At 34.5% G+C, this 15,612-nt stretch overlaps 1 protein-coding gene across 5 annotated transcripts in view; it reads left to right on the top strand.

Annotated features, from left to right (window-relative positions):
- ARL13B (ADP ribosylation factor like GTPase 13B) overlaps window positions 1–14,469 on the top strand; it is a 49,627-nt gene extending 35,158 nt beyond the window's left edge. For 2 of the 5 annotated variants that reach the window (XM_050708040.1, XM_035540624.2), the window contains 7 exons: window positions 625–730; window positions 3,446–3,648; window positions 5,965–6,061; window positions 6,924–7,146; window positions 7,627–7,743; window positions 8,216–8,284; window positions 12,180–14,469. In XM_050708040.1, coding sequence (XP_050563997.1) covers window positions 625–730; window positions 3,446–3,648; window positions 5,965–6,061; window positions 6,924–7,146; window positions 7,627–7,743; window positions 8,216–8,284; window positions 12,180–12,256 — 892 coding nt within the window. In that variant the 3' untranslated portion in view covers window positions 12,257–14,469. The remainder of the gene's footprint in view (window positions 1–624; window positions 731–3,445; window positions 3,649–5,964; window positions 6,062–6,923; window positions 7,147–7,626; window positions 7,744–8,215; window positions 8,285–12,179) is intronic. The other 3 variants (XM_050708038.1, XM_035540623.2, XM_035540622.2) reach the window with 3 other exon arrangements.
- Window positions 14,470–15,612: the final 1,143 nt, after the last annotated feature.

The raw sequence follows: 15,612 nt of genomic DNA, 5'->3' as shown, positions 1-15,612 counted from the left end.
TTACCATATTTCTAAGAAATAAGACAATAATGTCACTTTATCATACAGAAGACTTATTTTACAAGCTATGTGTTTCATATACCTTCCTTTTCTTCTCTCCATGCAATAATAAAGAATGTCTTTTAGAGCCACTCGTGCAAGTTCTGAGTTTTACTTATGAAGGGCAGATTTAAAACACTACATACCAAACTGGCAGCAGAGAAAGATTCTAGAGAGTACACAGACCTGAGATGATCATGGAGTAGTGTTATGTAGGAAAATGCACATGGTTTGGGAAGCTATGATGTTCTGAACTTTGATCCATATACTCCACCAGGCTGTACTGGGTGGCTTCAGGTGTAGAGCAGTACAATCTTTTACCTCTGTCTTCTTAGCTGTAAAATAAAATTGTTTTGTCTACGGGTGCATAGTAATTACTTGATATTAGTATCTCTGAAAATGGTATATGGACTAACATATCGTTTATTAAGTTGAAAGAAAAGCTAAGAAATAAGGCTGGAGCAAGGAGTTTTCTCTTTATTTTCTTCATTTTTCCTACTTCTGTCAAAAATACAGTTTTGGAGATCTGATCTCTTTGTGTCAGGGTGCTAAGTGTTTCTTTTCTTTTGTTTTTTTTTTCTTTAGGCTGGCAAATAAGCAGGACAGAGAAGGAGCTCTGTCAGAAGCAGATGTAATTGAGTCCTTATCTCTGGAAAAGCTTGTCAATGAACACAAGTGTCTATGTCAAATTGTAAGTATTTTTTAAGATGTTTCATTTTCTTATACATACGTAACGCTTGCCAGAGGTAGAGGATTATGCCATATAGCATAAAACCAATCTGGAACGCTGCAATTCCAGCAAAGATACAGTAGGTGCATATGTTTTGCAAGTAGATCTACTGTTCACCTTGACACTTGGTTTCTGGATCTGTTAAAGAAATCTATGTAATGGCCCTCAGAGTATACTTCCTGGTCCACTCTGAAACCACATACAGATAATTACGTACCAATGTGGATTAAAACTTTTTCAGCTAATACAGCAAGTTTATTATTCCACCTTTTAAAAAAAAAAAAGTAGGAAATAAAATTTGCTGATGTCGACATTCAGGAAGAACCACTGTTCAGATATGATATTTGTCTCCTTTCTGTTGATAGCTACAACCACCATTTAGTCTGAGCTACCATCTGACAAAGAGTAAGAATTTAATTTATTTCCTAGCCCAGTAGTCACAGTAAGATCAGGTTAACATCTGTCTTAAAATAACCACATTTCAGGTGCAGTAGTCAGTGTCATGTTTAAAAAAAAAAAAAAATCCTTAAAATATTTATTTAAAAAGACAACAAAAGGCTCCATAAAGGATATTTAATATTAGTCAGAATTTTGGATAACTTATCCAAATCAACAGTGCTTCAAGTTTTCTTTCAGCCTTTGTTTTAATCAACAAGGCTGCTAATTTAACTATTTGTGGGCTTGAGCTTCATGATCTTTTTCTAATTGAAACAATAAATGTTTTAAAAGATGATCTGGGTTATGCTGAGACTATTAAACATCATTTGAAGACAATTTTGCAAAACTATTCCATCCAGTATTTGGGTTTTGAAGTTAAAAAAAAAAAAAAAAGAAAAAAAACCTCTTAATTCCCAAGGGAGGGTTGGGAATTAGAAAGTTGGGTTATAGCGGTGCCACAGCTATATTCATTATGTCATGACTCTTTGAGGGCTTTTCTTCAGTCAGTGGACTTTGCAATAGGCATATACAGCAATCATTTAAAAAAAAAAAGAGCTCACTTTTTTTTCATGAGGGATTTCTGTGGCAAAAATATTTTCCTGCAAAGCACTACCAATAATTAAAAAAAAGGCCTGAATGATTCAAATGTTTTTCCAATACTTTAGAATTATGTAATTTATGATATTTCATCACAGTGCTGTTCTCATTCTCCATTTTTATCTCAATGTAGTCAACGAAGACACTAGATTGCGTACTCTGGCATCTTAGCTGAAAGCAGTTGTTGAGAGTCTTGTATACCCCTTTACAAAGTATGAAGGGGAGCTTCTTTTTTACAAGTTTCATCAAAGATAAACCTGATCCCAAGGTCTTTCAATATGATGACTTATGGGATGAATTTAAAGAGGATTTTTTAAAAGATAGAAATAAAATTAGGCCATATTTTTGTTTGATCTTACTATTTTAATTGGTTTTCTTCTGTTTTTTAATTCCCTGCAAAAATATTAAAACAAATGGAATCATTTTCTCACTGTCACACAGTGTTAGTGAGAATGACCTTTATCTTTTCCTTTTTAAAAAATATTTCTATACTTTCTATATTTCTAAACTTCTGTATTTTATATCTGAACTACAGCAACAATAACCTTTGTGCAAACCTAGAATAAAATTGCCCCAGTGCTGTCCATTATCTTAGTTTTCTCAGATAAACAAGTTTAGTCTTCTCAGAGAAACAAGGTATTATTGCCTATACATCTCCCTGATTAGGTTCTGCTAGAGAATACTGTAGGGTTGTAAGGTGAATGACACTCATACTTGAACCTTAATTTAGACAGTGTTGGAATGTATTAAAATGCAAGCAATGTTTGGCACTCAAGGGGGGACACAACAGGTCAAAATTACTTTTTTTCTGTTTCAAATTGTCCATACCTTATCTGGCTATGGTGTAATTTAAGTGCTTGTAACTGAAGATAGAATACAGGGAATTTTTAGGTGGTATGAGTTGAGAAGGAAGAAAAATTAAAAAAAAAAAATAAATCATGAACATAAATCCCAAATCAATCAAATCATACAATCAGTATGAAACATTTGTTCTTCATTTCAAATAAACAGCTTGAAATATGCAATAGCTTTTAATCGAGTTCAAGACCCATACAGGGTGCCAGAAGATTCTGGAAAACAGTTCGGAAGAGATCTAGAAAGGTCTGCTAGTCCTTTTCCATGCTCTAAACTGGAATCAAGCCATGTCTCTTTGGTTCCAATTAGAGCCCATTATACTTGTATTCCTGACTATGAACACGAAGAACAAATTACTCTTTTCCTATTTGCAATTAATCCCATTTCTTGAGGGTTATTATTATAAGGTTGAAGCTTTTTCTTCTCAAGGGAGAAACCACTCCTGTTTCTTTAGTGTTTTCTTACCCAGATGTGTTTTCATAACCAGATTTTTTTTATTTTTCTGTTCGTCTTGATACCTTCCAGTCAAGCTACGCCTTCCTTCAAGTGTTTCATCCAAGCTAGATAAAGTATTCCAAACTAATTTAGCAATGTTTTGCACCTATCTTCCAACAGATTTGCCTAATGGTGTTTCTCTTGCTTGCTGATGAGAATATCATAAAAAAAAAAAAATTAATTCTAGTTGAGATGCATAATATTGTTGTTTGGCTGAGTTCTTGTTTTTGGTTAAGTAATGTGATCAGAACTGCAAATAATTTTCCCCATTTCTCTTCCTTGTATTTACAGGAACCTTGTTCGGCTGTCATGGGCTGTGGGAAAAAAATTGATAAATCAATAAAAAAGGGTTTGTATTGGCTTCTACATATCATAGCAAAAGATTTTGATGCCTTAAATGAGCGCATCCAAAGAGACACTACAGAACAAAAAGCATTTGAAGAACAAAAGAAACAAGAACGAGCTGAGCGAGTGAGAAGGATACGTGAAGAAAGGTATTCTTTCTGTAATTTCTCCTACCTCACTTTCCTCCTTCCTTCTCTCGCTAAGATGCTTGATTCATTCTTGTACATAAAGCTTGTGGGAATCCTGCTACGATTGATTTGGCTTACAAGCCAAGAGCCTTCATATTAGAAATAGTGACCTGAATGCTAAAGCGTTTCTTTAAGACCTACAAGTTTTTGCTTGGTTCACTCCCTTTATTATTATTTTTTTTTTAACTGTGCTGGAGATGCACTATGAGTTTGTGAGTGAGAATTGTAAGGCAGTTGTGGAATAAATTTAGTCTTGCTGGTATAACTTCATAGGAGGCTAACCTAAAAAAAAAAAAAAAAAAATCTTGTCATTTATTTTTAATATGCCTTCAAGTGTGTCCTAAAATAAACTTTTATTAACTTAAATAAGACTTTGTAATCCACACATGAATATCGAAGAGTAAATGTGAAACTTTACTCAACAGAATGCTTGATAAACTAGGTTATCCAGCAGGTGAGGTATGGAGGGACTTACATTGATGCAGGGGAACCAGGGACTCGTGATTTATTTAGACCCCTTGTGGCTCTGCAACCTACAAGGGTTCCTATCAGAGACTGTTGTGAATCATTTTACTGGAGCATTATTACAAAATCTTCCAAGCACCCCTTTTTCGCTGTCTGCCCTATACATGCAGAGACCTGCAAGTCTCAGTTACTGAGAAGTGATTGTGAAGTTACTGGTGAGTATCTTGGCTTGTGCTCTTATTGATTTGTTATACTCCAGTACAGTGAATAACTTAGACACTGCAATTGAGATGAATATGTTTTTAAACACCTGGAGTTTGTCACAGTCTTAATATGTTTTACAAACATATAAAAATGCACATGCTGTTAGCTTGCCAGATGTCTGCGTAGACAAAGCCCTCTGACCATGTTGGCTTTATGCCGTGTTGAGAGAGAGAAGGGGTGACTGCAGAAAATGTCTCAAAGGGAGTGTCTGATAACATGGGCATTTTCCATATATTCTGTTACTGATCGGAGTGATCTTGATAGTGTTTGTTCACTGGAGGAATGGTTGGATCTGGATTAAAGGCTTAAATTGTTGCCTAACTCGTTGCATCTTAGAAGGAAGCTAACTAGTAATTTCTGATGTTTTATCATGTAGCTGAGGGATTGGCTCAGGTTTAAGAGATGGCATTTTGCTGTTTGTATCCAATCAATTTGTTACTGTAAGAAACAGGTTATTCTTGATTCAAGTAGAATTCTGTTTCATTCTATGTTCTAATAATTCTCCAGACTGCTCTATTTTGTTCAGATTTGCTTCCCTGAATGTTTTCTCAAAGTGCATTTCCTCCACAATGTGCTACAATGTTAGTAGCAATCATCTTGTTCCAAATGGAAAATGAGAAGTAGTGCAAGTAAATTTTAAAATAGCATTGGCCTTTTCTTCCAAGCTGCGTGGTTTCATGGGTAGATCAGCTCAGTTTCGTTCCCATCTGTGCCTCTGAAAAACAGCATTACTTCCTTTCTCAGCATTTGCAGCTGTAAAATTTGTGTAACAGTGACTTCCTGTGTGTAAGTAACATTAGATCTATTGATGAAAAGTGTTTCAATGTAGTATATTAATAATATATTATTTAATCCATGGTAATTGAATATTCATTGCATAGAGATCTGGTGCATACAAAATAGCTGGTGCTGTTGCAATAACAGTGTACTGAGCAGCATGCATCTTTCTGAACGTTTCTGAGTCGTTGGAACAAATAAGATTCCCTAACTGTTCCTATATATACTGAATAGCTTGTCACCTGTTCTTCCTTCCATATATTAAGATGTATCTAGAATTACGAGAAATGGAGGTGTATTAAAAATTGAAGGTGATGTTTCAGATAGTATGGTTTCTGACAGTGTAGTTTCTTTTTAAAGTTGAATACCTAGAAATAATTGTTACAAAAGATTACCAGTGAGAATATTTCAACACGCTGTTGAACAATCAATACCTTCCAGTTACAGAAACATTCTGTCACATATCTGGTCCTTAGAAACTGCTTCCACTTTCTGTAATGTTTTGCCATAAAGAAGCATGTGTTTCTACCACTGACGTAACATGTACTTGTGCTTTATTGAGGTCAGCCTGTTGTTGTGATATTTGACAAATGTCTTTCAAAATACAGAAGCATACTGTAAAAATCAGCTGGCATAAATTAGAGGATGAGCTAGATGACCTAACGACTGTTCTCTATTAAGTAAAATTTATAGTGTGTCTTATTCATAATTCTTTGTTCATCTTCCTCCCTCCACTCGCAAAACACACTAAACAACAAAACAATAAAAAAGGGAAAGAGAAGAAGGAAGAAGCATACCTGATGATGAGGACCCTGAGCCTGGGAACTCTGAAAATCCCTTCCAGCCTATAGCAGCCGTAATCTCTGAGGTATGAGAATATGTGGAAATCTGGATCATTTTAGACCTACTACTAACAAATGTCTGAGAGGTAATAAGAAAAATGGTTCCTTTGAAAGAATTGTTTTAAGTCTGTACATACAATACTTTTTTTTAATCTTCAGTCTTGTTTTGTGTGCATTGAATCAATGCTTTCATATTATGAAAATCACCTGTCGTAGATTCAGGGGAAAAAATTGTAAACCAAGTAAAATAAAGGTATTATAACCAAATGATTGAAAATATTTGCCAATTAAACTATTGGATATTCAGGAGTGGAAAATATTCATGGTCTACCAGTATCTTCTAAAGTATTTGAGATCTATAGTGGGTCACACAAAATCTTCCTGCCTACATCAACTGTTTAGATTTGTGAGCATAACTTGTTTTCTTTTCTGTTGAAAACTAGGACAGTAGAAAAGGTTTTGCTTAGGACTGTTCATGTTGTTTATATATCCAGTATGATTTTTTTTCCTCCTATATCCCTCCCCGCCCCCCCCCCCCCCCCCCCCCCCCCCCCCCCCCCCCAAAAAAAAGACAAAGCAAGACTGTAAAGCTCTGTCAATCATATGTAAGTGAATGTCAATATATAAATCCAAAGATATTTCTTCTGCTGTTAATCTCTTTCTTTTTTTTTTTTTCTTGTGCCCCACTGGACAGTATATTGGAAATGTTAGTTTCTTCATGTGAAACATTTAAAGAAAAAAAGATAGTAGGAATATAGGAATATTCTGATTTTAAAATAACCTTTTATTAAAAAAACCCTTTTATTATTAGTTTACTCCATTAGAAGTTGTAAAAAAAAAAACACAAAAACAAGCAAACAAACAAACATATATTATTATTCTCATTAGAATGAAAAACAAATGGAAAAGAAGCGGCTAAGGTTGGAGACTGAAAAGGCTACTGTTGTCTCAAAATCTCAAACAGAGCAGGAACAAATGGATGCGCAGCAACTATCCAGTAGCAGTAGCCAAAAAACAAATGACAGTAGACTAGAAACATGCAATTCTACAGCTACACAGCATTTGCAGCATGAAGAAAACGAGCAGCAAGCCTCAGAAAGGCATGACTCAGGTAATGCTGCTTCCTATTAATGTTTCATTTAATGTTACTTCTCATGTAATTCTTCCCTGTGTCTGCATAACTTTTCAGGACACCACATGGCAGTTAAATCTGTTGAAAACATACAAATACACCATTAGGTTATTGTATTGAAAAAAAAACCACTATTTTTAAGAACCGTGAATTTGTTGGTTTAGCTGAAATTGGATTTTTTTTTTATTATAATCAAATATGTGATCAAATTGCCATCAGTACCAAGTTAAGTTGAACTTACTAAAATGTAAAGTTTCCATATATTTTATGCTTACATTTTGTTCTATATAGCAAAGCATGCTGTGAACATTGTACATTTCACAAGCTTTTGTTGTATTGTGCAAGTCTAGAGTGAAAACGCTGATGCATCTCACCCCACCAATTGTATTAAAAGATGATTTAACATGTTCTTTGGATATCACTATATGGTATGTAATGCTTTATTTCTGCTTGATATAGATAACAATAAGAAGAAAAATAGAAAAACAAAATTAAAAAGGGGCCACAGAGTGGAACCCATTAATGCAGAAGATACTGTTCCCAAAAATCCTACACCACCACCATCTCTTCCGCCAGGTAAGTGTACTAACAAACAAAATAATGGATGTCTCAATTCGTGTTTTTTAAACATTTAAAATATTAATTTGTGAATGGCGAAACTAAAATGCCTTTATGCAGAGGTATGCTACTGAGCATTCCTCTCTGAGAAATCTTTGATGCAGTTTCGCACTTCATGGTCTGAACTTTCAGCAGTATTGATCTGATCATTTGATCCATTCCATGGGGGGAAGTTATTATTTTCACACGCGCAAAAATGTCAGATGCTAATCAATTTTTCATCAGTGAGTAGTCAAAATACCAGTATTTTTAAGGGTAGATTGGTTTATTTGAATATTATTTCATCAATATTCATCATATACGTATAATATATTACATACTTTTCCATTTCTAAATGCTTTGAATTCTCCCAAAAGGATATGGCTTCCATACATTTTCTCAGAATCAAGTGCAGTGGTGATGTGTTTTGACTGTCTTTTTTTCCCTTTAGTTGGCTGGGGAACTCCCAAACTTAATAGACTTCGAAAACTTGAGCCTCTTGGTGAAACACATCATGCTGGTAATTTAAAATATTTTGGGTTTTGACCTCTTTTAAAGCTTTCTCCATAATTCATTCACTTTTATATTCATTTCATTCTTCATCCTTTTTTTAATTCTTAATGCCAGCATTCTTTGACCAAAAGCAACTCTTTTGCTTAGTAGAAAGCATCTTTTTGATTTTTCAAGTCATGTTTCCTTTTTTTAACCAAAAGAGTAAGTTCCCTCAGATTCCTGTGCAAAGTTTAAAGTGACATGGGATATAGAAAGCTATTTATTTGCTCAGCAGCATGCAACTAAATATAAAGTTGCATATGACAAAGAGTAACAGGATCAGTTACTTTAAGTGTGCAAACACATACTTCTTCCAAAATAAAGATGTCAAGGTATTTTTCTGCTGTCCATGTGTAGACAGCTCCTCATTATCTGATGCACTGAGGACAGGGTTTGGGTTACCTAGATTAGATATTGGAAAATCCCTAAGGTGTTAAGCAGAAAGAATACTGCAGAAACACTTCTGCAGGACTGCAGAGATCCAGCTGGGCTTATTGATTTGGTTCTGCACTGAGCTGTGTGATTGTTTCCACACTGATCTTACGATCTGATCGGGAACTGCTAATTACTTCACAATGATGAACCCAAATGGGTCCTGTGTATTTCTGTGGTTTTGTGAACTGTAGTTTACCTCCAGCTGAATTTGTGGTGTGTAATCTGACAGCTTATGTTGCCTCTTGAGACAGTCTACACATTCTTCTACCTACTGCTTCCATTTACATACAGTTTAAAAAGCATAGACTATAAGCTTTTTGTCAAGGATTTGGAGGTGTTTGTCTTGTTTTTTTGTGAGGAGGAGAGCTAAGGACATGTGGGCACCCATGCATTAATTGCATTACGTTAGCAATTCCAAATGAGGTACTGCAGTCCCAGCTCTGATGAAAAGTCCAACATAAATTTGATTGCAGAATTGAGATTTCCAATTTAAAACTTGCTTATTGGTTTGCCAGGAGAGATGTGAGGGGGAAAGCTTGAGATCTGTCTGGTGCTTTACTTTTGAAGAGCCATGTCCCTGAAAGTTCACAAACTGGTAGGAGAAATAGGTTTAGTAACTTGAAATGTCAAGGTTCAGTAGGTAGAATCTTGATGTTTCTCTTTATTGATGGTTGATTTTATTTTTCAAGAACCACAGATGATGTTTTTTTCATATCACAGAGGCTGGAAGGGACAGAGGTCATTTAGTCAACTCCCACTGCTCTAGCAGGGCTGCCTAGAGCAGATTGCCCTGGACCATGTCCAGGCGGCTTTTGAATGTCTCCAAGGACTGGGCAACCTGTGCATTCTCAGTTTTTTAACAAATGCTGTGGAGAAGTCCTTACTTTCTGCTTACATTTTCTTTTAAACAAAGAAAAAAGAAAAGTTCTTCATTAACCTCACTTCTTCATCTTTTTCGAATATTGCCATTTCTGGGGGCATCCCCCCTCCTTTCCTGCCCTGCCCATCCTTTGTAAAGATCCTGTAACCATCTGTTGTTTTAACACCCTAGTGACTGGCCTCTTCCCTTTAGGTTTTGCTTATGCCAATGATGTTGTAGCTCTGGGACTGAGCCAAGGCTTCTAGCTTGGTTTCATGTTAATTAACATGAGTGTCTTGAAGGCACAATTTGCAGTTAAAGCTTACAAGTTTTTTTATTTCCTTTATCTGGAGCTTTGGTAAAGCTTTCTTCTCTGTGATTCTCAGATTCCTTAAGACGGAAAAAGAGGTGAACTGTTTCATCCAGCAATATTGAATTCTGTTGACCTCTCTTGCTTTGTCCAACAATTAATGGCTAAGTGTCTGTAAAGTCTTTGTCTATGGGGCAAATAAACACCTACCTTCTTATAGACCAGGCTGAAAAAATGTAATTCCAGTAGGCTGATCCAGTGGGTGCTTGTGTCAGGGTTCCAACTAAGGTTGTTTGTGTCCGTAGGAGCAAGGAAAGAAAAAAGCTATTTAACCTTTCCAAGTATTTAACTAAAAGTTTGCTTTTAAAATTTTAAGGAGCCTTGTTTATGCATAGAGGTTATTTTCAGGAGTACTCTGAGTCCATATCCAAGAGTGCATCACTTAATCATTTGATAGCTCCTCAATGTAAGTCAAGAAAAAACCCTTATGCTTTAAAACAAACATGAATTTTCCTAATGTTGATTTCTACTAGTCCATGAAAAAACACAGGAATAGGCATTTCTCAGAATTCATGTGCATTCTAGTGCAAGTCTTTGTTAGTTTAGGAGAGCAGTTATTCTTCTGATTTTGTATTAACTTTTTTTTTTTTGAAGTAGCACAGAGAGGTTGTACTGACGTTGCTGCTGAAACACATAAAATTAGTGTGGTGTGAGGTTAAAACAACATGCAAAGGTCTGGTTTTTAATGCTAGATGTTCTTAGAGTTGTAAATCTGTCTTAATGATTTAATGTGCAAACCGAAAAATGTGTTAGTGATAGGGCTATTTCGTGTATATATATTGAGTCATTTTTGTGTCATTCTTAGCAGAGAACATTACATAAACATTGGATGTTTAGGCAGAGTTAACAGGCTGTCAATTCTATAAATCTTTAATTACACAATTATTTTCACTAAAGACTGCAATTTTTTCAGTCATGGTAATGATTCTAGCACAACACTTGCTAGTAAGTGCCTATTTATTGTCACTGGAGGATACATTTGCAAGAATGATGAACTTCTCTTATTATAGGAGCTAAAATTGTATGCCAGTTGTAAAGCTGTCTGCCAGACTTCAAGAAGCTGACTAATAAAGCATCCATTGTACAGGTTTTCATTTACCCTAAAATCATTTGTTGCACTGTTGCTTTTTTCATGCTGCTGTAACATTGACCTAGCTTCATTGAAGTCAAAGGATTACAACAGTATAAAATTATTACTATTTTACTGATTAAACATTAGGATAACTAAAAACGTGATCCTACATACGTGTACACATATTCTTGTAAGAGCAATGAGATCCAACTTGCTTGCTTTTGTTAACTTTAGCTCAGAAATGCGGTTTCAATGCAAGTTATTCTCTACATAGAATGAGTGTAATATAGCTTTTCTTGGAAAAATAGGATTTATTAAATGTGAATTTTGATGGCACATCGTCAAAGCTTTGTTGAGGAGGAGATTGTCCACGTAACAGAAATTGAGATTTGAACGCTTCAAAAAGCTGCTTTTAATTTTTCTTGATTTCTCTCTGCTTCCACTTACCATTTTTCTTGATATTCTTTTTTTTTGTGTGTGTGTGAAATGCATTATGTGTACCACTCTGCATGTTTGTTTTCTTTTTTTTCTTTCATATCACTAGCAAATGTTTGAGGATGATACTTTCTTCTGGTATGTTTAATAACTTTTCCTTGAAAATTTTTCCTATTTTGAATTCCTTTATTAGCAGCAAGAGATGCTATACCTGTATCTAAAACTTCATAGTATAGTTATTCTAGAAAGTTAGTATGGCTTTCAAGGTAGATGTCATGCAGAAATAATACCAAAATTTTGGATGCTGCCTAGTGTTACTATCACTTAAAAGCTTATTGCAATGTGTTATTTACTACAGCAACATTCAAATTTTTATACTTCATTTTCTTAATTGTTATTTGTACACTTTGGATGTTTCATACATTTCGTGATGTTTGTAGGTTATTCTGGACTTGATCTTGCAAATGCTGGTGCATGTCTAACAAAATGTAATTAAACGCTGGTTTGGCCAATGTACCTCCAGACGGTAGCACTATGCTTGAAGGTTGCTTTGTAGGAATTAGCTCTAAACTTGTAGGTTACTTAGCTTCTATTAAGAAAACAAGAATTTACTTTATTTAAACAGCCTATTAAGCAAGGGAGATGGTAAATCACAGTTTAATGTGTTTTTGTTTCTGGCATTTCTTATACAGATTTCTATGGAAAGCCTCTGCCCCCACTGACTATACGCCAAAGACCCAACAGTGATACCCACGACATCATCGCTTAACTGGATCATAGATAACATCTAAAACACGTGGTCAAAAAATTGTATTAGAAATGGGTTTTGCCATTAAAGGAAAATTAATAATAATAATAATAAAAAGTCTATCAGCTTCTTGCAAAATAATAACTTGGTAACGACTAAATGTGGACTTCATTCTATCGTACGTGGTTGATCCTTTTACTTTTCACATCACCAGCTCTTCTTCAGGATTTAGAGTGAGTGCAAGAAAGGTCTGTGTGTCCGTGGAAGCTCCTATGAACATGGTATGGAATATGTGTTGGGTTTACTTGCAAAAATACATAAACTGCTGTATTTCTTCAGCTGTAAACCTGAAGAAAAATACCTTCAAGGCCACGATATGGGATTGTATGTACTCATCAAGACCTTTCACCAGGTGCTGTGCAGTGATTTGATATTTTTGCAGCTACTAAATAGTTCTAAAGCATTTTATAAGATTCATGTATGTTAGGGTTAATATAGGCAGGTTATGCAACAAATACTGAGTATATTTTTCTAACTTTTTATATAACTATTTGAAAATTTGAGGGGACATGCATACCTACTACCAATAAGATGATACCTAGAAAGCATTGGAAAACTGATAGCCAAATACATGCAAGTAGAACATGTTTGACTTTCACATATTTCTTGCAGTAGCAATACCTCTTATTAGGGATTACATTACCAGAAGCATATTTCATATTTCTGTCAATCTGAAGGGGGGAGGGGGGGAAGGTAGAAAGGGAAGTTTAAGGTAAATACATTTTATACAAAATTATGCTATTTGAATTGTCTGAAAGTTTTCTTATGCATAGTTTTCTTAGTTTTGTTAACTGAGTTGGGTGTAGGTAATAAATTCAGTTTGAAAAAGAGCTGAATGTTGTATTGTCTACTATGGCATATAATAAAATTGCACATAGTGAAAGTTTGCACTAATTCAGTCATCAGTTCTGATGGAAAACTGAATCATCCAATATGCATATAAACTCCAGCACTTTTTAATCTCGTCAATACTAAAATGCCATCTTGAAATCAAAACAAAACAAAACCAACAGAATTTTAAGGAGTTATATAATACTTCTATGTAGTGTTTTAATTTTACATTTAAAAAATAAAATAAAATACAGGAGATAGGTAAAACGGGTTAGAATTAGATATATTCTTATTTATATATTATGTATATGATGTTTTTCCTCTTACATTGGAGACAATCATTGGTATATTGTGTAAAGGTATGTAGTTATGCCACTTAATTACAGCAAGGATGAAACCCCCATTGAAAGGTTTTTTGAAGAAGCGCTATTTGATTTTCTATTACACTGTCTTCCATAATGTGATATTAACAAATTATTTTAGTAGAAGTTAAATTAATGCCATGGATATATTCATCACGTTGACATTAGAAGTCTTTGCCACATAACCCTTAGGTCAATGAGTTACACAAACATATACATATTAATTGAACATATTAATTGAAATGACAAGATTAAGATTTTTTAAATTATGAGTGGAAAACATGATCAGACTTAAGAATATTAAGTTTGAATTGGGTAGAGAGAAATATTCCAAGCTTGCAAATTTAGTATAAAGATTAAACAATTGTAACTGTCAGCATGAGAATACTTGTCTTGTATTCTAGTAGTGCAACGTGATTCGGTTTAATTATTCTCGGGATTTAGTCATTTTCACTTAAACATGATGATTGGGGGGGGGATTGCATGTAAGTTTACATGTGCAATCCCAGTCTTACTATTTTTGACTGCATTACCACCTAATTGTTTTGGCTTAAAGGCTTCACTTTTGCTGACTTTTTTTTTTTTTTACAGCTTCAGTGTCTAGAAGTGTATTACCCTTTCACTTTAACACCAATCCAAAATAAATTAATGGAAGTCTATTATAAATAAAGCTAAATACTGCTGTGGAAACAAAATTCGAAGAACTGAAATGTAAAATGTTGTTACTTATGTGTGAAATGTGTATTAAGCGTGTTGTGTGTGGACATGTATCAGTTTTGTTTCTGCTTTTAAAATAAATTTGTACCAATATATGACCTAAATACTAAAAAATTTTTCATACAAGTTTGTTTATGAATATGCTTTTTAATTATTTACTACAGTAGCTTTTTTTTAGTACTTTATATTATCTTGACTTTTTATTTGCTCAAGTTTACATTTATGTATTGAATAAAACTAATGCACAGCATCAATGTTTCCCATATTATTATAAATTTCCCTTTTTTAGGCAAGTATAATCATAAATGGTTAATGTCTGCAAGTCTCACATTGCTATCATGTACAAAATAGATACCTTATAGATGGAATCTTTGCATATTTTCACAAATGCAGTATGGTCAAATTGAGAATATCATGATAGATTGACGTTAGGATATATGTATTAGGATACATTTAACATTCTTTGATAGCATACTTAACATATGAGAAGATAAAAAATTAAAATTTCAATATATTCTAATTGTCAGTGACCTCATTTTCAAAATGCAACAGTGCATGCAGCTAAGAATATTTTTACTTAATGAATGGTAAGCATACAGAAATATTCTGTGTAAGCAGAACATTTTGCATTGTACTGTGCAACAATTTAAGTACCTTTTGAAATATTTTGTTCAAAATGTAAGTTACATGTATCTTCTGAGATAAGGAACAGTAACTTTCCTAAGCTGAATTAGTCTAAAAAGTAATCAGTGCTTCCAAGTAAGCTGTTCTCACCGTCGCCATCTTATTTAGCCAAAACCTAGAACGCACAGAAAGATCAAAATTTCAAGTTTTAAAGAAGGACCCTACTTAGTCTTAAAATAGAGAATAGTAACTATAGCTGACCGAAAAGGTAGGTATGTTTGATATCCGTTAGATTTAGCATCACGTCTGTGACGTGGTCTCTCTATGTAAATAATTCACAGTAAGTAAGGGGACATGCCTACTGAGGTGGGGCAAAAGTACTGTGCTTTTATTGCTTAGATAATCTTGCAAGATTTGTATTTCAGTTCTACAGTTATGAATGCTTTAAAGGAATTGCCTGCAATAGAAAGCTGATGCATGCTTTCTAATGGCCCTCTTGTGAGCTCTAGTTGTGAGGACCAAGATGGAAGGAACACTTCTGCTATTCACCAAAGTGCCGATGAGTCAAATGTAGCCAGCAAACCTTAAGCACATAAATAATCTCACTGGCTATCAACAGGCCTTGGAAGCCCATCCTGTAGTAGGGTCTAAGCCGCTGTTAGATCACTTTCTAGGCTGTGACTTTTGCATGGGTTTTATAAAGGACATGGTCATTATTTTTTCCTTGAAACTCAAAGAACTCTCCGGATCCTCTGAAGACCTATCTGTCACTTAAAAATGGAT

Source organism: Cygnus atratus, chromosome 1 (assembly GCF_013377495.2).
Source record: "Cygnus atratus isolate AKBS03 ecotype Queensland, Australia chromosome 1, CAtr_DNAZoo_HiC_assembly, whole genome shotgun sequence".
NCBI classification, from domain to species: domain Eukaryota; kingdom Metazoa; phylum Chordata; class Aves; order Anseriformes; family Anatidae; genus Cygnus; species Cygnus atratus.
Note: the sequence above shows the minus strand (reverse complement) of the source record. Positions and strands in the feature narration are given on the sequence as shown.